Raw genomic sequence first — 22,412 nt, forward strand, 5'->3', positions numbered from 1 at the left:
TAACTCAGGAGTTGCAATCGAGCAGCTGCGCTTCGATTTCTTTGGAACTTTGAGGCCAAAGGAAATAATAGCGCAGAAGGAACTGGTAGCCTACCAGCAATGTAATTGTTTAAAAAGAAAAATAAATAAAACGGTCAAATGTAGAACATAGTTTCTGACTAAAAGTTTCTAAATATAATAAATATAAAATTATTAAAAAATTAATTTATTAACAGTAGTAAATTTTTACAAGGTACATACTAATGCTACTCTGCATTCTTTCTTCCAAAATTAATATTTAGTTTTATAAATATTCCATTTCTAAACTTAAAATTATAATACAATAAAATTATAAAAATTAACACAAATATTTACAAAAATATATCATACGCACTACACTACCATTAGATTTTCTCTTCCTAGGGCCCCACAGCACACTGCGATGGACAGAGTTATCTGTAGACAGAACCCAATGTCGAAGGTCGGCACAGATGTAATTTCTCTCGACAATTTTCTGATTATTTTTCAAATGACTAGCTAGAATATGCTTTTTAAATGCACATTTCTTAATTTAAAAATAAAACTAAAAGTAGATTTATTTAGCTTGAAATATCTTGAGACAAAAAGTTACAAATAAATAAATAAACTAATATTTTTTTAATTCAATAATTAAAGCTATGAATAACTTAAAAGTTTAAAATCAGTCAAAGCATCTAAGTAGTCTTTTCCATAAGCCTTGTTTCCAATAAACTGTCCTAATTTTGACACGGCTACAAGTTCTGGTTCAATCACAACGCTGTTAATGTTATCAAATCCACTAGCAATGCCTGTGAAGAAAAATCAAAGTTGCAATAAAAATTTGATTAATGGTTCTATTATAGATCTATTGGCATAGATTAAGTACAATGATTTACAAGATATCCATAAATTATGGATTATGAGAGAAGGTGCGGCCCTGAGAAAAACTACCCGAAACTTGTAGAAAAAGTAAACACTTAAAGTTGAGATATGATTTGTAAAGATTTGTACTTAATTGTGCAAATTCATGGGCATGTCCCTTTATCTCTAGACCAGAGCACTCGGGGAATCGTCAAAACTTAGTAAACCAGCTCAAGCTGGAAATCAAAATATCACTACTCATCTTTTCTTTTCTTCCACGAGTAACTTTTTGCAAATTATGCGAATGATTTGACTACTACCTAAATTAAATAATAACACTATATTTAAACCTTTACACAACTGTTCTACCAGACAATTTTAATTACTAACACCATTTTTATCGAATCAAATGGTATTTTATCCACAGACATGAATAAAAATGAAATATATTTAATTGAATTTAGAATAAATTGATTGCAAACAAAACGTTTAGATTAAGAAATCAAACTAAACAAAATAGACAAGAATTAAGTATAAAACTTACTCATAGTGAAGGCCTCTTTTTTAGAAAATAAATTAGGTTTTACTGATCTTTTAAGAGCCATTGTCCGAACGCATCCTAATTTTTGTAATATCTAAAACATAATTAAATGAAATTTACTTTAAAATTAAATAAACTACTAATTCTAAATTTTAGATATAAATTATTAAAGCGAACCTCAACAAGTTCTAAAGTATGGACAGGTTGTAAAGCGGGAGAAAAACGATTCTGTAATTGTTTCATGATGATCCCAGGAACAGCTAAACATTGACCCAGCACTGATCCTAGCATTCGATCTAAAACCCTCCTATTTAAAGTACCGTCAACCCTGATCCAAGGCCGAAGAGACACATGTACAGTTTGCAAAGTTCTGGAAAAAAAACATTACTATACAGGCACATGTATTATTAGCATTTTTATTTCCTAGTTCTTCTCTTGTATATCTTGGAATAAAATATGATCTAATCAAATTTAAATTAGAGAAATAAATTAATAGTGAAGAAAAAACAAAAAAATAACTTACGAAACATTAATTTCCCCAAATTTATTTAAGTTTTCTTTTGAAAGTGTAACCCATTTCCTTCTTTTAGACCTTATTATGGCTCTATTCGAATCGTTGTCTGCTTGAGACAAATCATGTTTTTGGTTTTCATCCTCTAGGTGAGGTTCGCTTTCAAATTTTTTATCACTATTGTCCATCTTTTCATTTGTAACATTATTAATCTCTCCTGAAGCTACATGTTTATCCGAAGATGCTCCTCCTTCAAGACGTGGAACTTTATTTCCAGCACTTCCTACAGATAGCGCACACCATGTATTAACATTTTTATTACCTAGTTCTTCTCTTATATATCTTGGAATATAATACGTTCTGATTAACCATGGCTTCGTGTACTTGTTATGGATAAATCTCACGTTTACACTTCCACTTCTCAAAATAAATTGCTTATTTACTAACATACACAAAATGCTTTCTATTTCTTGATTTCTTCCTACATTCTCCTAGAAGATATGTATGCATTGAGTTGATAAGATAGTAAGAAAATTTAGTTAAAAAATATTAGAATGAATTAAAATAAAACATGTACCTCAATATCTGCATATGTTGCGCCAACTTCTTTTTTCTCTTCTATATATTTTAATACAGTCATAAGCAAAGTTCTATCAAATTTCCATTCAATATTCTCAATAATAGAATCAGTTTCCGTGTGATTCTCAGGAAAAATGCACAATCTAAAAGAACAAAAAATATGCACTATTTTCCTTTTTTTAATATTACAGTATGTTTTGAAACGACCTATAAAAGAAAGAGTTCTAAGTCAAATAAGCAAACAAAGATTATTTGACTGATCCAAAATTTTAGATTTCCCACTGAGAAAATAAAAATTAATTTTGAAATATTTAGTACCTCATTTGTAAACAATTCGTAAATATTTTCTAATTTTCGTTTTTACTCTAAGCATTTAAGCCCCTTCATATACACTGATAGCATGTTAAATAAGGCTTTACAGCTTCAGTTTTTTAACAATCAAGCAGAGGGCACGAAAGATTGTAACTCTATAAAAAAATCGACCAACATGTTTCTCTTGATTGATACGAGTACTTATAAGCGAAAAGCAGATTATGCATTTGCGATTATGATTATCTATTCTCTACAGTTCATCATCTTTTCATAGAAAGGCAGGAAGGAGTCTTATATATAATTTTTAGTTAATGAGGATTGACAAAAAATTTAACCGACCTTTTTAAATCAGTAATCGTTTCATTTTTTAGATCTTCCGATAACAAATGATTTTCAATTTTGTTTCTGTCAAGTTGTACTAAGATCTGAAAAAAAAACTCAAATTAATTGTAACAACACGAATATAACATATTACACTCATTAGAAAACCATACTAGCATACAATAACAACTCTATTTAAGCACATACCTTGCATGGTCTTAAAACAAACAGATCATGTGCGTGCTGCAAACTTTGATCTATATGTTCGAATGGCTCATCTCTCATCAAATATAAAGCTAACCTTGTTGCAGGATTAACAATGCCGGACTTATTAGATAAACTTAATTCTTCCTCTATGGTGTTGCTCCTGTAGCAAAAATGTATGGATGAGAATTTATTTAAAAAAGAGCTTAACATTTTAAGGAGGTTGAAGGGAGATTTGGTTGACCGTGTCGTCAGTGTCCAGGAAGAGCTGGTTATCCATGACCCAGTCTAACAGAACACATATTTCACATATTTCAGAACACATTAGTGGGTTATGCAAATCAATTTACTATAAAAGAAAGAGCCCTGAGCATTGCTGATGCTAAAAAATAAGTCTGTAAATTATTATGAACAACTACTAAATCTTGGTTGTTGATTGGCCTTTGTACATTATTTTTTTATTTTTTAAGTTGTTGTGATAATGTTTCTAAAATGAAAGTAAAATTACAACGGCTCTTTTTGAAGGGGTTCATAGAATTTTTTTTCACTACATCTTCTTTTTCAGTTTTTGTTTCACAGAAAAAAAAATATTCTAACTCACATCCGATATTGCTACAACTTTTGTCCCTCCTCTTTTAAACAAGTTTCTCTCTCAGAGTTGAAAAATATCATTCTATCTACGCAAACAACTCCAATTGCAGATTATTTTAGCAAATACCTAAATCAATGTCTGTGTCTAAAAGGTTTCTACAGAAACAAAATTAATCCCATAAGTGAACTAATCGATTACAAAATAAATTATGAAGTTATCTCAAGTATGCTATTACTTTTTTTTAATAAAAAAAAATAATGAGCTAGGATTTTAACAAAAATTTGCTAATAATCTTTTTTTCTTAGTTTTGGTTTATTAAATCTAAGAGTTACCAAAGTTAACAGTTAATCTAATTCGAAAATTTAAATGAACTATACTATTGTTTTCTTTCTTTCTGGTCTACTATTATGAGATGAAATTACTTACTCCGCTTCCGTGGACTTTTTTCTTTTAGCCGCATTTGCATCTCCTTCATCTTCTTCTTCGTTATCTTCTTCCTCATCATCTTCACTAAGAAGAGATTTTTGGTCACTTTTTGGACCTGAGCCTTTAATCATGGAAATAAGTTCTCTAAATCTCTATTGAAAAAAAAGTAGTAAAAGAAGTATTAATTAAATATATCTTTACAAAAGAATGAAATAAAAAAATTTCATAAACATGCCACAGCCTTTATACTGTGAAAAGGTAGTAAAAGAATTAAATTGTTGTTCATTCTTTTTGGTGACTGATTCATAGTTTCAATAGGATGAAAAAATAATTGCCATTTCAGTCGTGATACATTTATTCTGCCGTGCTTTCGACCTAGGGACTAGGTCATCTTCAGGGCTAGTTTACAAAGTAATATTTTTACATTACAGGGTTGGTGTGTCTTCTGTCTAATCTGTTCATGGACTCACATCAGTTTAAAAGAATTAAAACATTTGTATAATTTTTTGTACATTACAAAAAAATGGAAAAACGTTTTTTCGATGCCCACAAAATTTTTTCACACTTTCTACAGATGTCTATTTGGGCTTGATCGACATAGGATTTTATTTTATTTTTTCTTGCATCTAACACCTCGTCTCTGTGATGTTAATTTGTGAATCCACTGTAACTCAAAAAAAAAAAAATCCGAAAATTTTATATTTCTCTTAGGTGTAACGGAGAAGTGGATGGACAAAATCAATCAAACAGTCGTGTCTCTTTAATTAACAGATTTTTTAGTTTTTCAAGACTTTTTTGGAACTGGCATCTATGTTTCACAACTTTTACATGAAACCACAGCTTTTATTAGTTACACTTTCCCAGGTTAATTCGTTTAGGGAAGGGTGCAGATAAGCTTGCCATTTATTTACATACATACGTACTGTATTTTTAAATACCTGCATATGTTATAGAATCAAGAGAGTAGCCAAAAATCCGAGTAGATAAACATCGGCCCACCAGAAATGCGACTGCCTTGTAAGAATTTTTTGATAATCTTATAGTTTCGAGTTGTCTAGAGAATAGAGAATCGCGAAGTTTCATTCGAACTTACGTTTTGCCACTTACTTATCATAGAAATGGGATTTTTAAAAAATGGGGATACTGGGGAAGCACACTTTCTTTTATCGCTCGTAAAGAGGATTCTTGCAGTCGAGCAGATTTTTTTCTAAATGGTTCCATTAAATAAATGTATAATACTGAATCCTACACTTTTTGACAGAAATTATAATTTTCAAAAAAAATTAACCACGTATTCTGTGGAAACGATAAAGGTAAGTCAAGTAAAGAGTTCGTATCTAATTTCTTGATGAAATGTAAATATATATTATATTATTAAAAAGAATAGTTTACTAACTTTTACAATCAATTTATAACTTTCTTCTGCTTTGATAACTCTTGGATCTAAAACGATGAGCTGCTCAGGAAACTCAATATTCAGTTCTAGCTAGAGTAAAAAAATAAATAAATAGTATATTCATTGATTACCAGACATAAAGAACTACTGCTTTATTGACAATCATATTTTACTGAATATGAAGAATTATACCTTCTTTGAAAGATGAAATCCAAAATACGAACAATGAAATAGTCTAAGAGTATTTGCAGGCAATTTAGATTTGATGTAAGTAACCGTATATGGGTTAAACCAGTAACCAATGTAAGTATTAATAGACTTTTGAAAGAAACTATTATATTTTTATGAATTTTGTGGCAAAGTTTGACTGTTCTTTGCAAAATGGATTTCATATACGAAGTAATCTAAGAATATTATTATATATAGAACTGTTCGCCATGAGAGCGCTAAGTATCCACACTTAAAATGTAAACAATAACAAATGAACAAAAAATATACTCACACATCCTGCTGAATAGAGTTCAACCACATTTGCACATTCTCCGCCATTGTTTATATTTAATACAATACTTTCATTTGAACTGGGTTCTCTCTTATTTTTGCTAATCATACTTTTACCACAAGCTGCTTTAGTAGTATTTCTCTGTTTTTCTAATTCTTCAAGAATTTGTTTCAAACCTCGATAACATTCGGAAAATATATAATATTGGAATCTAGTTTGCAATATATTCACATATCTAAAAAAGAAATTCTAATGATAGTTGAAATTAAAGGATTCAAAGCTTCTCTTTTAATACTCAAAAACTTTGAATCAGTTAAGTCTTTTTTTTTTAATTCAATGGAGTTTTGAAAGTGTTAACGATAGTTTATTACCTTTTATTTTTTTAAATGCCTTGTTAAAAATGGTTGGACCAGTTACTACAATACTTAAAACTAACCGTTGACTATTAAAACTAGGAAAAAACCATCCGAAGCGGGTTTGAGAATATAAACTGAAAAGCTTCAAGAAAATCATACACTATTTTCTTAGAACTCGTAAATTTAGGTACGTCTAAACCACCAGGGACTGCCAGGAGTATTAATCATTAACAAATAAAATAATTATTAATAAACCTTATTGTGCACTAGATTTATTTTTAGTTTATTTTGTGGTCATTTTATAACAAACAATTACTCCGTATTAAGTGTTTGGTGAAGGATCCTTAGTTTATTTTTGTGGGTTTGTATACTACTTTCTTTTATGTTGAATATAAGTTTGTACTCATCTAAGTTTTAGTTATTCACCCCACCCCCCGATTTCATTATTGTTATAATTTCTTTTTGTTATTTGTGTGAGAGTGGATTGGCCGAGTGTCTGGAAGTGAGGAGTCACCGCCTAGATTTTCTCTTGCCCTATTCAGGCCACGTCAGCTGAACTGCGTACCAGCCGACACTACCGACGATAGTGACACAATGTTAAATGATAAATATAATAAATTACTCACGTGATAGAAAGTTGATAGGGGGAAGATGAAAGTGGCAAAAATCCACCAATTGGTTTCCATCTCTTGTATCTTTTTCTGCAGGATATTATTGACGTAGCCCTGCATTTGGCCAAAACTGATCTTAATAATTTATCAGGATATTGTTGATAAACATGAAACAACTGATATGCAAAGGATGTTTTGTCTGCAGTGCAACACAAGGAGCTCTAAATAAAAGAAGTGAATATAAATATTAACACCGAAAATAATGTAACCATTTAGATGGATCAAAAAATGAATGCACTTACATGTAATATCGTATTGACAACTGAACAAAGGATGTCCACAGAATTTTGCACTTCATTAAATTCATTTTTTTGATTAATATTTTTCGGAAATACTATTGCATACCTTTCTCTACACAAAGAGAAAAAAACAACTAATTATTTATAACGATGATGTTCCCAAATTGAGACAAAAGTACCAAACTTACCTGAATTCATCTATTGAATCTGGTATGGAAACATTATCTAAAGTTGTATTCTCTGTATTAGTTATTGTCTTTAATTTACTAAGCAACGTTGTTACTAAACTATTAAATATTTTATCGTATTCTTTCTGGCATCCCTTAGGGCCATGGCCTTGTGCTTTTAACATAGCATCTAATTTCTCTACAGCTTGCTGAAACAAACAAATCTATAGACAAAACATCTCAAAACAGTTATCAGTTTAAACTAAAAAATTTCTTTCACTTTTAAATCCTCAAAAGATTTTATTTAAAATTCAAATAGCTATGGGATGAACTTGACTTTGATAACCAAATTAAATTTTAATACTGAATCTTCAAAACTCAGAACCGTAAATTTTATTTCAGATATATATTGTTCTGAGAACATACTATATGCTGCGCGATTTGCGAAAGTGCTCCATTCGAGCAACTGAGAATGTAAAATTTGCTTGAAACTTAAATGTTTAACACAAACTTTATTGTTCATAATGTTTGATCAAAATAAGTTATTCAAGCGATGTTAAATAAACAACACAACTTACACTAAATTTATCATTTATTTCTGGATCTTGTTTTATTTCTTCTAAACACATATAAACACTGTGCGCAGTAGATGCATTTCTCATCATATAATGCATTCGTCTTTGACAAGCTCTGGATGTCTTATTTCTTGATAAATTCTTGAAGGATGAAATTAGTTAATGCATAAATTTTATATTTTAAGAATCAATTATGTATATATTATACGTTTCCATGTCAAATAAATAAATAAACTTACAGGATACGCGGTATGCAATACTTCACGAACTGCACAATAATTTCTCGCAACCTGCCTTTTGGTGTTTGGTGACATATACAATGAAGCAACTTTACATATTAAAAGGATATTATCCTCTGATGAAGACCAATCAACTCGTCTGAAATTATAATAAAGAGTTTGTTATAATAAATATAATAAACTGAAATATAATTAAGAGTTTTCGAGTAAAAAAAAAACATTTACTTTAAGAGGGCTCATCAGTAAATAATCACAAAATACAGTTAACAAACAGTAAAAACTTTATGGGCTAAATATTTACAGTTATTCCATGGACAGAAGAATCAAGTGCACCTTAATTAAAAATAAAAAACATTTTTTCGCTTAATATAATCTCTGAACTCCTTTTTTTTTATTATGTAATTGAATTACAAATTCGTTAACATATTTAGTCCCAGAAGTGATTTCTTTTTTCTATTAAGTACTTCTGAAAGAGAGGAGAGGATAGTTTACATCTAAAGCACCATTTGACCATAATGTACGGCCCTGCTTCTTGTATATTATTAAGGAGAGTTAAATATGTTAAATTCCGAGTATAAATAAAATTCCATAAGCCGAAATACCACTTTACCAATTAGCTATTTCTGTAACATTTATGAAAACGACTCATAGGTTTTTCTCTACACTTAAGTACTACAAACAAATAGAGCTTCATGTACGAGGGTGAAGATATGGGATCGCGATTGACTGAAAGAAATTGAGGAAGTAGGTTGTTGAAACCTATTGAAAATCTCAATTAAAGTAAATAATGAGTTTCATTACCTTCAGGCACTAGCGCCATTACAGGAGATTAGTAAAGGTTCAATGGAAATGTCGATAGCAACGTTTCTATCAGCTAATTCTAAAATACGAATAAAACAAAATAAACCTTAATTACTGATACAACTTACAATTTTACCATTCTCTTTAGGGCTTCCTTATCTTTTTGGTCGTAATAAGGCTTACGACCAAATCTCATTTTCTTTGGTTTAAGAATCCTAATTTTCTTTTTATGTTTAGGGTTCCTTTTTCGAACATTATCTTTTCTAGATCTTAATAACAGATTTCCCTTTCTCAATCTGCTTGGCTGCGGACACTCTTCTTTGATTTCATTACTTTCAAAATTCGCCAGCTTTCCTTTCTTGGTCTTGTTACTTTCTTCAGCATTATCATTACTGCTTCCTTGTATGACTTTTCGTTTTCTTCCATAACTTCTGTTTGGTGCCTAATTAAATGGAAAAAAAAGTAAAATAACTGTTAAAATGAATTTAGGAATTTGTAAAAATAAGAGAAAAAGAGTCAGTAATTAAACCAACACAAATCAAGAATAATTTACTACCTCCTTTAATCCTGGTTTTTGAATTATGCCTTTGTCTGTACTATTTTCATCCGTTTTATCATCGCTAGGCCAGTACCAGCTTCTTTTTAAATGGCTGTGTCAAATCAAGCAAAGCAAATGTAGATTTGTTACAAAAAATAAAAATAAATAAGTTTATTACTATTAAATAAGATTGTCTTCATACGATTTTACAAAAATAGATGTTCAAACCGGTATTCCTAGTTCTCTAATGTGGAACTTTTAATTAAATGCTATTAGGCAAGGAAATACTTTTGCCTCTAGAAAGTTTGGGAGTTCTAGACCCTGCCGCCTGCTTTCACAAATTTCTTTGTGTTGTTAACTTTTTTTATTTGGAGTTTTTAATAAATAAGAATTAATTATATTCGTGACAGCATTTTTACAATAGTAGTGCATGGAAACGTACTCTCTAACTCAAAACTTCTGGAATTTAAATTTTCTTTCATGACAATTACGATTATATTGGCACCTTATAATAATAATGGTAATAATTAATGGGTAGTAATAGAAATAAATATATAAGATAAACACTGGAGAAATCAAATTGCTAATAAACTTCACTGCAAGAGAAAGTCGTGCGAGTTTTCGCATCAGATTTTTGTTTTTATAGTATAATCCGAACGTATATTATACTTTTCTAAGTACATTACACTTATTATTTAAATTATTATTTATTTAACCCTCAGAAATATATTCAGTATATTAAGGGGAGTTGACTTACTTTAAAGTTTAAAGTTTAAACTGTCACTATTATTTTTTATTTCATCACGGTACATTTATTATATAAATTAAATTTAAAATATTTTTTCGATCCTGCAGTATCAATAATTGATTAAAATTAATGATAATTAACAGTTCAGCAAAAAGAACCTTCGGAAGAAAATAAGCATCGTCTTGTGACGTCTAGTCATGGCATTTGTATCAGAGTCTTTCAAAGATATACTCATTCTTTTTACGTCGATTTAATTTAATTTCTAGCAGTAGTCATAAAGAGGAAACAAATAAATACTTTTTTAATAGATTTAAATAAAAACTTGTAACTTACACAAATAAGTCTGAATCTAATCCACCGGCACCAAGTTGATCACCTGGAATGTAACCAATATCGGCTGCTCTTGCATCTTCAAATGTCTTTGGAGACAAACAAGCCAGCAAAATCTTCTTAGTATTGATTGACTCTACAACCACGGGATGTCCCGTCATTGTATTTCTACATCCTAAACAATCAATTTATTCAGAGTTATGATTTGAAAACATACTTCCAGAGATTATTCTTGGATCCATACCCCAAAGAGGTTGGATTAAGTGGTTCCTGCAATGAACGTAAGCTTCCTTTTACTAAAACGAACAAAAAATCTCAGAAGGAATACTTATATGACTTCCATCCGTTTTACAATTAAAAAATTTCCAACAAAATTTCAATTTTTTAGACACAATGGTAGGTGAAGCTCATCAGTATGGTAGTAGCCATGTTTACATTTACACTGTTTATAGGATACCCATAATTCTGAGAGGGTCAGAGAGAAGGCCAGAGGTTTCTTAGTCATGCAGAATACATTTGTCATCTGCTTCATTTAAGACGGTATCGAGTGTCTTCATCGTCGTAATTAATTTACTTTCTGAGTGCTGGCGTTCTTACGGTAAATTAGAAACTGAATACACAGTTTTATCCCTGTATAAATAAGGAGATTGCAATATTTCCTGCAGTAGCAGTATAATAAATAAAAGTTCTAGAAAAACTTGCCTAAATTTGTATTCATTGCACAATTCCACAAATCCTGCCAATACTGTTCAATAACTTCTTTACTTGTAAAATGATAATTTAATTGTTCATATTCCACATCTTTAGAAACATGGTTGTAACCTGGCCCAGAGGATGTTGTATCAAACAATATTGCATGCCTGTTCAAATATATAAAAACCTGAAATAAGTATTTCAAATGTTTGAAGAACATCAAAAAGATTTAATTTATAGTGAGTTATAGTTCTTTAAATTACCTGATCCTTCTCTTTTAACTTTTGAGGACCCATTTGCACGAGACCAATATATGCTAGACGTGTGACGAGCTCACTAACTGAAAAAATATACCTGCAAAAAAAATTATTCTTGATTAAACATTCCAAAAAAATGAGGTATCATAAATTAAATCAATAATAAAAAAGTAAAGATATATTTACTTTCTATTGTAAGTTAAATGATTTGCTATATCTGATGGTAAATGTTTCACTAAATAATACTTTTTAATTGGATGATCTAGATAGTCCATGAGTTTAGGTATGTGGTACGGCACATTGATAATGTTGAGAAATATTGACAGTGGAAGTCTCAACAATAGGTCACTCATAAGACTCCATCCTTCTCCATAGTCTAAAATAAACATAGAAATGAATGAAAAGAGATAAATGGCAGTTAATGACAGTAACTAAATTGAAGAAACTACCGTCATGAGCAGGTAGTGGCGGAATGAACATCTTCCAATTCACTTTTTTACTGTAAACGGTTGACATCTCTTCAGTCAACGATTCCTCCAAATTTAGTGACGAAAGTACTTCTTTTTTTATTTCCTCTTGACTAAAATTAATATCTCCTTCGTAACCATAAACTAAATAGTACATGTAAATATGAAGCAATTGCATTCTCACAAATTTCGGCTTAAAACCATAACGTTTACTGGCTTTCTGCAAATTTAAGAAACAAAGAAAATTAGAACAAGATTGCAAAAATCGCGTCACTAATTTTTCAAACCCAATTGCAAATTTTTCTTGAAACCTTTTATTTATATTATTGTTATTATTATTTTAATTAAAGACGAGTCAATATCATAGGTCATTAGCGCCCAAAGCTTTTGACAGTGCATTGCCGGCCTCCATATCGTGTTCTCTTGTGAAGACAAAACTGTCCATCACCGGATAGTTAGTTGCTAGGATTGTAAGGTTCCGAACCTGAGATCACAGCGTGGGAATCCAGAAGCTACCACAGAGCTAATCCCTTCCCTTGTTTATATGTACAAAGTGATATAAGTTTAAATTTAGAGACTTGGTCATCTGCAAATGACCAAATGATGATCAATAAAAAGGACCTGAAATACATGATGTGCAAAGCAATAAAGGCATAAAAAAAAAAAAATATAAAGATAAATTTAGCAAAAACTGAGTATATGTCTACAACAAGTGGAGAAGACCTTACTAAAGAAGACATAAAAATCCCAAGAGTTGAGCAATTCAAATACTTGGGTTATGTCATCAGTAAGGCAAAAAGAACAATCGGCATATGAACCCCGTAATATGGGCGCCAATATTCTAAATAAAACCAAAAAAGACAATGTACAGTAGCTTTGTACAGAGTGTACTACTAAATATGTGCCACAGAGACTTGGACCTTGAATAAGGCTTAAAGAAAAAGGCTTTTGCTACCGAGAAGGATTACTGGAGAAGGGAAGCGCGAATACTAAGGCTTGAAAGAGTAAGAAACGAAGAAATAAGAAAGAAAATAAGCGTTTCAAAAAATGTGTTCCAGAAGGTAGACGAAAAGAAGCTTAAATGGTACGACCATATAAAAAGAATGAAGGTGGAAGAATGACTAAGAAAATTCTAGCCTGTAAACGAAAGGAAGAATAAGAAAGGGCAGACCCAAGAAAAAGTGGATAGATGGGTCCGAGAAAGTGTCCACGGTTATGTACTGAGAGAGAGTAAATCCATTGGAAGCTGAAAATAAAACAAATAATTGTCTGAAGAAATTCCTCAGTTCTGAGGAACACCTAAAAAAAAAATTAAATAAGTAAATAAATTTAGTAACGTCACTATTTGAATTTATTATTGAATGTCTTTAGAAAGAAGACGTACTTTGGAATACTTTCAGGGCACTATGAAATCAATTCTATCGGAAATCTTTTTAATCCCGACTATATTTGTAAAAATACTCCTAATTTAAATAAAATTGTGTTAATCGAACCCATTTATTGCTTATTTTGTATCTATGATTAAATAAAATTAATAACAATAATCTCACGGTCCGTGAGATCTGTGATGTTTGTAACGAAAGAACACAGTCTGAAGGCCGGCAATGCGTTGAAAAAGGCTCCGAATTAAAGTTAAAAATGATAAATAAAAATGGGACGCAAATGGCCACAACAGTTAATGCGTCCAGCATAACTATGCGTACACTGTGGAAACACTAGCAACAATAACAAAGCGTTTTTTGAAAATTCAAAAATATTAATAAAAATCTCAAATATGCCTACTAAGTCAGTCAAGAAGGTGGTGAACGTGGCTGGAAAGCGTAAAGGGACGGAGAGTGGATCGGTCCCTACCACTAGAAGCATGTTGCGCCAACCGGATGTGAAGGTAGCTATGGAACTGACTGAGGTAAGCACCAACCAAGAAGCAAACAAGGTAAGTGATGAACAAATTTACACCAAGGCGAACAAAAGTACAAATGGATACACAAATATGGCATATCAAAGTACGGATTTAGGACCCTTTTATGTTATAGTGGAAAGCACTAACAAGGACAAAAAGGGGCTTTCGAGGGTGCACCCAATGTCAGTTGGGAAACTATTATACGAAAAACACATAGACATTGCCAAAAGTACCATCGCAAATAAAACATTCAAATAAAAAAGATAATAATAATATAAATGACTACCTGATCCGATTTAAATAGTGGCTGAGAAAGTTTTGATGGGCTATCTTGATTTGGAATCAGAGACTCAATGCCGCTGTTGAAGCGGCTTTTTTTTACTGTATCTCTGGTAATTATAGGAAGCTTCATCTTAGCTTGTTCAATTGCACTTTGAATTTCTGAATTATCTATGAAAAACACATAATATATAATTACTTATTATTTCATATATAATATGTAATTATTTATATTTAATTCAAAAACTTTGTAATTTAATTGTTGGTATAAGTGAAAATTATTGAACCTTTATCAACCGAAGGGTGACAAATAAATGTCATATTTCTTGATTTTCCAAAACCTTTGATGGAAACTTTAATCCTTTTAAGATAACCATCTGACTCCAATTTTTGGATGAGACGCTGAACTGATTTTCTGTCGACTACGTGTGTAGCACCTTCCGATTCTTCCTCTTCATTTATCATCTGAAATAGTTCGATTAATATTAATAGTTATTTTATTATAGATAAGCTCAAAAATAAATAAAAAAAATCCTGGCACAGCTGACCACACTAATAATAGTATTTAAATGTAAGGCCTTACTTCGGAGGAAGTGTGTAAAAAGTTGGGAAGAAGTAGCTTTGACACTATCAATCATTAAGTCCAACGAAATAATTCTCTAATGATTAAAAGATGTCGCTTATACTATAATTAGGGCAATTATATTTCTTTACGAAATTCTTACCCTCTGCAGTTTCTGGGGATCATGAATAACTTTATGAGTGTTAAGTGCTTGCAAAATTAGATTTGCTCTTCTCAAGATTGTTAAAGTCAAACTTGATGATGACACCTCGGTAGCAGTAACACTTGAGAGATTCGGGAACGATCTAAAACCATGATATTATATGTAAAAACTGCTCCAATTAGAGTAAAAAGATAATTCGAAATCATAAGAAATACATTGATACTGCTTGGTATAATACAATTAAAGCAGTTATCCAACTTATAATGATGAATATTTACTTATCGCATGGTTTATCACAATGAGAATCTATGATTTCAGTCTCGATAGCATCCATTTCTTCCTGTGAAGGTTTAACTGAACTTTCTTTGATAGTATTTTTAAAGAAATTGGCCTGAAATAATAATAATAATGATGTAATAAAATGTAAAATTATTATCTTAACCAGAAAACAGGTATTACTTACGGAATTCTCATCTACTTTCAATTTTTTCATTGGAGGGTCTGGCGAATCATTTTTGCTACCATTTTTTTCTGAGCTATTTTCTGTTAGGTTACCTCTGTTGAGATTTGATGATACCATCTGTAGTAGTTTAGTCTTTTCCTCCTTCATTTCGTTCACTAATGCAAATTTTGATGAATCATATTTCTTACTGTAGAATCTAAAGAATTATTAATGTTAGTGGAATAATGGAAAAATTAAAAAAAGAGATAAAGAGATTATTGTTGTCCTGGGTGTGGTTTCAGTGGACCATGGCTACTAGTTCAGTCCCAGCATATGAATCCGTGTCCGAAACACCAACCTCATCGTAGATAACTTTTGCTTACCAGAAATGTATGATACATAATCTACAATTGACAGCACTCTCTATAAACACCTACCAGTTTCACAATCCTGCCCATTTTCACTCTCGTATTTCCACGCGAGATCTAGCCACGTCCTGTACCCATACAGTTTTCTTTTCGTTACTTTATTCGCAATTAGCTGCGTAAGCCTGGTATTAGTGAATTTTAACATGTTTAGAACGTACATAAAGTGCAATGGCAGAGCATATGATACAGGATTTTAAAATCGTTTCTAAACAGAGTTAGTATATTCGAGGTACGCCGAAGCAAGGCGAAAAACTAAATTAATTTTTTCTTTATTTCGATTAATGGAGATGTTTACTTTTCAGTTGGAAAAATAGTGCATGAGTTTTTGCTGAATAAAGTACAGTACAGTTGAATGTAATCAAAATAGATGACGCCCTTTAATTTAATTCTCTTCAGGAACAGATTTAGCAAATTAGTTTGATATAATCCATTGTTTTTGTTTGTTTGGATTATCAGAATAAATTCAGTAAAGTAAAGGTAAAAGTAAAGAAATCGCCTATTTTTTCAGGTGGGGCTTTACGTCAACTACCAATTAGGTACCGTGGTCGGGAGCGGATGCACATACTTTACTGTAAACTATTTTTTCTAACAAATAAAAAGTAGCTACACTCGGGGTCCGAACTGGGGATCCACCACTTATAAAGTCACACTCATAACCACTAGACTAACGCTTATTAAAAGAATTAAAAAAAAAGAGGTAAAAAAAAAATTCTATACTTCCATTGCTCCCTAATATTTTTCTCCAAACTCAGAATTAATAACAAGTTAAAGTCTGAAAATACTGAAAAGCATAAAGAGAATTAAAATTACTAACTGACTGACGCGTTGCCGTCCCATATCTGCGAATGCAATTCCGCACATTTTATTTTTCACCATGTATTTACAAACACTACGTGCTTGCAGAGAAGGTAAACCTGCTAATTGGCCAACTGCAACTTGTGATAAACCACGAGGACCAGCCATTTCTATAAATTCATAACACTGTCTTACTATGACTCTGTCCAGTTTTCTCTCTCCGCACCCTAAAAGACCTAAAAAAGTGAAAGAGAAGAAAAATAAAATTAAAAAAAGCAATAACATTCCAATTGTTTTGAAAAAATTAATATTTCCAAAAGAAATTTTTTACAAGGAAGTAAATTAGCGTAGGAAAAGAATAGTGATAAGAATGGTATGAGAAAGGAATTTTATCTAGGCAAAACGTAGCTAACTTTATTCACATGTCAGTCAAAGAGTGTTAGGAATTGTTTAACAGTTTGGGCCAGTTTGGATAAGCCCTGTAGACAGTGTTGGGTAGTTCTCCAAGCGTTGGAACTTGTTGGCTACAGTTAGGCTTGTTTTAGATCAGCAGCAATGTAAAGCAAATCTGTCTAAATGCTGTTACATCTAGTGGTCACTGGCTGAAAGTCACTACCCGGACCAACTACACATCCAATGCTAGCATTATGTCAATTTAGAGTAAGACAGACTCAAAAATGGCAAGCACTCCAATGCTCACAGTAGGTGTCCCACAATGAGTCAAAATGAGTTTTTCCCATGTGCAGATATTGAGAGATGGAGAGGAAACTGTCTCATGTATCCAATCTACCCACATACGTTTCATTACCTAGTTTACTATTTGAGCTCTTTAACACTTGGTGACGAGATCGTAAACGGAAAATTGACGAGTGTAAAATCTGGCCCTTGTAAAAGGGAGAGTTTCTCGTACTAAGTAGATCAAGGGAAAGTGACAATAAGCTTTTTTTGGCTGCAGACTTGGGAAACAGGAACTTATTTATGATCTAATTTAATCTAGAGGCTTTAAAAATAGTATTCTGGAAAAAAATCTTGATCATTGGTAATACGATCTTCTACTAGAAAAAGTTAGCAAGTTAATTTTTTCGAAATATTCATCTGACTAAACACTGTAGCCAAAACGACTGCGAAATTAAGATATTTAGTAAAAATTAAACATTAAAAATTGTAAATAATGTTTTGGCTAATCTAAGTATCAACCTGTATTTTCCTCATCGTCATCTTCAAATTCCTCATCCTCATCGCTTCCTGTATGCTGTGAAAGTTTTATAATGCGTAATAATTTTTCACCTTCACCTGATTTTGTTTTCCAATCGCTGCTCTTAGAATTGGGATATATTTTCCGATAAGGAACCTAAAAGTGAAATATGGAGTGTGTTAAGTGATGGATTTTTAAATAATACTGCTCGTAAGATCAATAAATAATATCCATCAAATTTCATATGAAAATAATAACTTTAAACTTAAAGTAATCGCCTATTTTTTTAAGCAGGGCTTAACTTCCAACTACCAATTAGGTATCGTAGACAGGGGTGGAAGCTTATACTTTACTATAAACAATTTTTTATAACAAATAAAAAAAGTCATACGGGGATACGAACTGGGGTTCTCCCATATACAAAGCTCTTGGCCACTAGACCAACATGTTACATTACACTAGACCATGCTTAAATTTAAATGCTTATTACCATTTCTGTTTTTAAACGCTTGTATTTCTGCAACACTTTTTTGACGTCACTAGTATTGCCCAAAATGTCATAAACATGTTTATACAAAATGTATTGTCCTGGCTGCACTTGAATATAATCCATTAATTTCTCTCCATCCGTTGCATGTTTCTGTTTAACCACTGTAGAAAACCTTGGTAAATGTAATAACGATCCAGTGGCATTAGATTTTCCAATTCTGAGATAAAATATCTAATAAAAAATTAAATAAGCTCATTTATACAGACAGTCATAATTTTACATTCATATAGGATACGTCTGTGAAAAGAAAAAAATTAGGGGCAGAATAACATACCTGTTTTGTGATTAGCTTTTGTTTAAATAAATGCTTTCTGTAATAGAATAACAATTTTGGATCTTCAGATATTAATTGCAATCCTAATTTACCCTGTGTGAGTTCACCGTGGTATCTTGATCTCCCAATTCTTTCTAACACACAGTATTGCAAAATACCCAATTCAGTTAACGGGTTGTAATCAGGATTTGTCAAAATTAATTTTCGTACTTCTTGATGAGCAACAATAACTAAACTATTGCCCCAACTGAAAGAAAATGCAATCGAAAATAAATTCTGTATCATTTATGATGGACTGAATAGTGTGTGAGGAGTTAACGAGGAAAGACTGGAGACATAACAGGAGGAAAATGTCGGTCAAAACATTAATACTCATCACTATACATTGATTTTCAACTACTTCGACTTTAGTCCTAGGAAGTACTGGCATCGTTTTAAATTTTCAAAATTCACTTCATACGACATACATGTATATAAGGATATATTTATGTTTTGAGGTCGTTGCAGTTAAAATCATTTTTAAATAATACTGCTAGTAAGATCAAGAAATAGTACACATATCAAATTTCCTATGAAAATAATCATGTTTAAACTTAAAGTATCAGAAAAAGAAGTGAAAGAAATAAGCTTCCAAGTTGTAGTCAATTAGCCAAAACCTGAAATGAAGTTTGACATAACTTAAACTCTAATCCTTTACTGAGAGGATGTTGTGGAATAGAAAAAGTCGGGTTAGAGTGGTCTCTTTTGGTTGAATCCTTCAGTGTGAGCGAATGATAATTTTCTAAACTGGAAGCTTCGCTTCTAAATACGTTTCCACGAAAGATAAGTTACAGGAAATATTTTTTTGAAAATAGGAGGAAGAGAAAATATATTCGTCGTTTAGAGCAATTTCTATGACTAAAATTGAATTCGCGGATAAATCTGTCTAATCTTGACTTTATAAATGTGTCTGAATGCTTTTCTACTTCTTTAGTCCTAACGTTTTTAATACTCCCACCATATTTCGTTCAGAGGAACCCTCACTAGGTGTTTTGCTGAAAAAACTCAACATCAAGGTGGACACAAACCAATTTCTTCCCGAGAGAGAGTTTCTTCTTATAACATTCCATTCCTCTTTCCACTCTTCACTAAAGTGCGTAACTTGTCATGTCACTTCGTTCATTAAAAGGCCAATCACATTAAATTTCATTCCAAAAACCTCACGATAAGGTTCTCTGGCCATAAAATAATCAATCAAAGGCTCAAAATATAAAAATATATAACAATATAAAAGGATAATTAATCTCGATTAGATAAAATCTACTTTTTTGTAGAAAGAGCATCAATTGGAAAAATTATTATTTAATGGATAGATCGTTACTCACCGTGTCAGTACATCATTTAATTCCTTTGTTCGAACTATGCTGGTAATGTTAATTCTTTCATCGTATGTGCTGCAGGAACCCATTTCTCCATTTTTATTCACTGGTTTATGCTCATATATGTTGTAAATTGATATATCATCCTAAAAACAAATAAATTTAATATTCTGAAGTATAACATTATAACATTAACTATAAGTAAACAGTATTACAACTTGTGCTTTTCTTCACATTATGGTAGACATCATACAAATAAAAATTATATTTTACAACTAAAAATCAACAATTCAAAACAAATTTTGAACTCTTATGGCAGAACCTTCCCTCGCCGAGCTGTTAATGGGGCTCCCAAAGGACGTGTTTTCTGTTCTGAAGGTATCAAAAAAGTAAATAAATAAATTTAGGAGGGAAACTAACAGTGAAAAAGCAGTGTAAAAGAAATATGGCTACTATGGAAACTGGGATGAGTCCAGCCGTTTGTACGAGGGCAATCTATGAAAGAGTATAGTAAGGTAAGGGTTTTCTGCTTTGAATCCATTCGGATCTAGAAGCAAAAACCCTCAACCAGATATTCATCAATGTGTAAAACGTTACCAATTGGGCGAGTAAAATAATAAATACTACAATAATCTATTAATACACACGGAGATTTTCTGAAAATAACCAAATATACTAAATACTGGTTTATTTTGGTGAATCATTTGTTCGCAATAAAAAAAAACTTTTTTTTTTATAATTAAACTGATCTTTTTCGTTACAAAACTGCGTTCGTTTCCTACTTAAGAGAACTCATTAATTAAAAATGTACGCACAATAAATAGTAAGTTTTTCAGCATAGAACTAATATTATAGGAATTGTAAATTAATCCTTTTAAGAATGAATCTTCAGGATTTCAACAAATTAAAAATGTAACGCTAAAAAAATGTAAACAAAAGAAAGAAAAAAGAGCAAGTACCTGGGTACATAAAATAAAAACCTTAAGATAACATAGTTTCAAAATATTTCGGAAATAACTCACTGGTTCTATAAAGTGTCCAGATGCATCTACGTGCTGACTTCTGTTAAAAATTACTAAAGTTTTTCTAGGTGAAGGTAACGAAAAAAATTCAACTTTTTCGAGTTTTGTAATAACAGACCATAAAAAACACTGGACATCTTCGCTCTCTGGGCGTAGAAGAAAATTTGGACGAACATTTAGTCTGGTCCATAATGCTACAGAAAAAACAGAATGAAATTAAATAAATAAAAACTGAAAGGATCAACGAGAACATTCAAACTGGTGAGCAATTCACTTGCCTTCAATAGTTATTCCTTCAAGACCCTCAAGTGCGATTTCTTCCAATACTGCACTCACGAAATCACTTTGTCTCTTGGCCATATTTAAATAGAAAATTCTCACTTTGATTATACAGACCCATCAGAAAACTAATAACTGTATGGTTACATTGTAACAATTAGCTAGCTGTGTCATGAAAGTTAATTGATTTTGATAAAATAAATATAAGCAAATTCATATTTATTCTATCCTCCAATGCTAGTAGGTGCAAAATAAATTAGTAAAATGACTGCAATTTTTAACGGATGAACACACAAAAACTATAAATTTCCAAATCATGTCTTTTCTTTACATGTTTTCCCATCAGATTTAAGTTAGCTATTAATAAACCAAAAGAAACCGTTATCCTGACGACTCCAAATTATATTTTTTAAAATTATTATTATTTTATTTTTTGTCACACAACTCTATTAACAACTGTAACCTACAATAAACCTTCTTTCAAACTTTCCACTTCAACTGCTGTGGTGTGGACTAGAAACTGTAATTGTTTCCATACCCTGCGCACTACTCGCTGGGTACTTAGCTTTTTCCAAAAATGTCCGCTAGATGTCTGCACATAAGAGGAATAAAAAAAAATGTAGAAACGATTTCTTCTTTCGTTTAATTTTCATTGTTCTTATTCTTTTTTCAAACTCGTTATTATATAACTAATTCACAACTTTCTATTTTATAGTTCATAAAGAAACCTACATTTCATAGAAATGATTTTAGAGGGAAGCGCTCTCTAGAGATGGCCTTTAGAAAAAAAAATTCTGGTAAAACTAACTAAAAGGTCAGTTCCATGTAAATCTTAATCTATA

The 22,412-nt window shown here is 31.3% G+C and overlaps 1 protein-coding gene across 1 annotated transcript; it reads right to left on the reverse strand.

Annotated features, from left to right (window-relative positions):
- Window positions 1–189: 189 nt before the first annotated feature.
- Window positions 190–22,103, reverse strand: LOC141453795 (general transcription factor 3C polypeptide 1). Its single transcript, XM_074127395.1, has 34 exons — window positions 21,570–22,103; window positions 21,292–21,485; window positions 20,276–20,415; window positions 18,912–19,158; window positions 18,578–18,808; window positions 18,090–18,243; window positions 16,912–17,128; window positions 15,691–15,886; window positions 15,506–15,618; window positions 15,228–15,369; window positions 14,790–14,967; window positions 14,510–14,673; window positions 12,306–12,543; window positions 12,043–12,232; window positions 11,863–11,953; window positions 11,609–11,786; window positions 10,910–11,081; window positions 9,847–9,940; window positions 9,419–9,732; window positions 8,490–8,628; window positions 8,254–8,391; window positions 7,697–7,884; window positions 7,512–7,620; window positions 7,225–7,430; window positions 6,243–6,477; window positions 5,741–5,830; window positions 4,345–4,496; window positions 3,330–3,489; window positions 3,141–3,226; window positions 2,488–2,632; window positions 1,923–2,401; window positions 1,577–1,769; window positions 1,403–1,493; window positions 190–806 (listed from the first exon to the last, which is right to left on the reverse strand). Exons 1-34 carry the CDS (start codon window positions 21,649–21,651, stop codon window positions 655–657), a joined length of 5,898 nt encoding a protein of 1,965 aa, XP_073983496.1. The 5' UTR covers window positions 21,652–22,103; the 3' UTR covers window positions 190–654.
- Window positions 22,104–22,412: the final 309 nt, after the last annotated feature.

The sequence above is a fragment of the Rhodnius prolixus genome, unplaced genomic scaffold, assembly GCF_049639745.1.
Source record: "Rhodnius prolixus isolate KJV_2025 unplaced genomic scaffold, Rpr scaffold_3, whole genome shotgun sequence".
Classification (NCBI taxonomy): Eukaryota; Metazoa; Arthropoda; class Insecta; order Hemiptera; family Reduviidae; genus Rhodnius; species Rhodnius prolixus.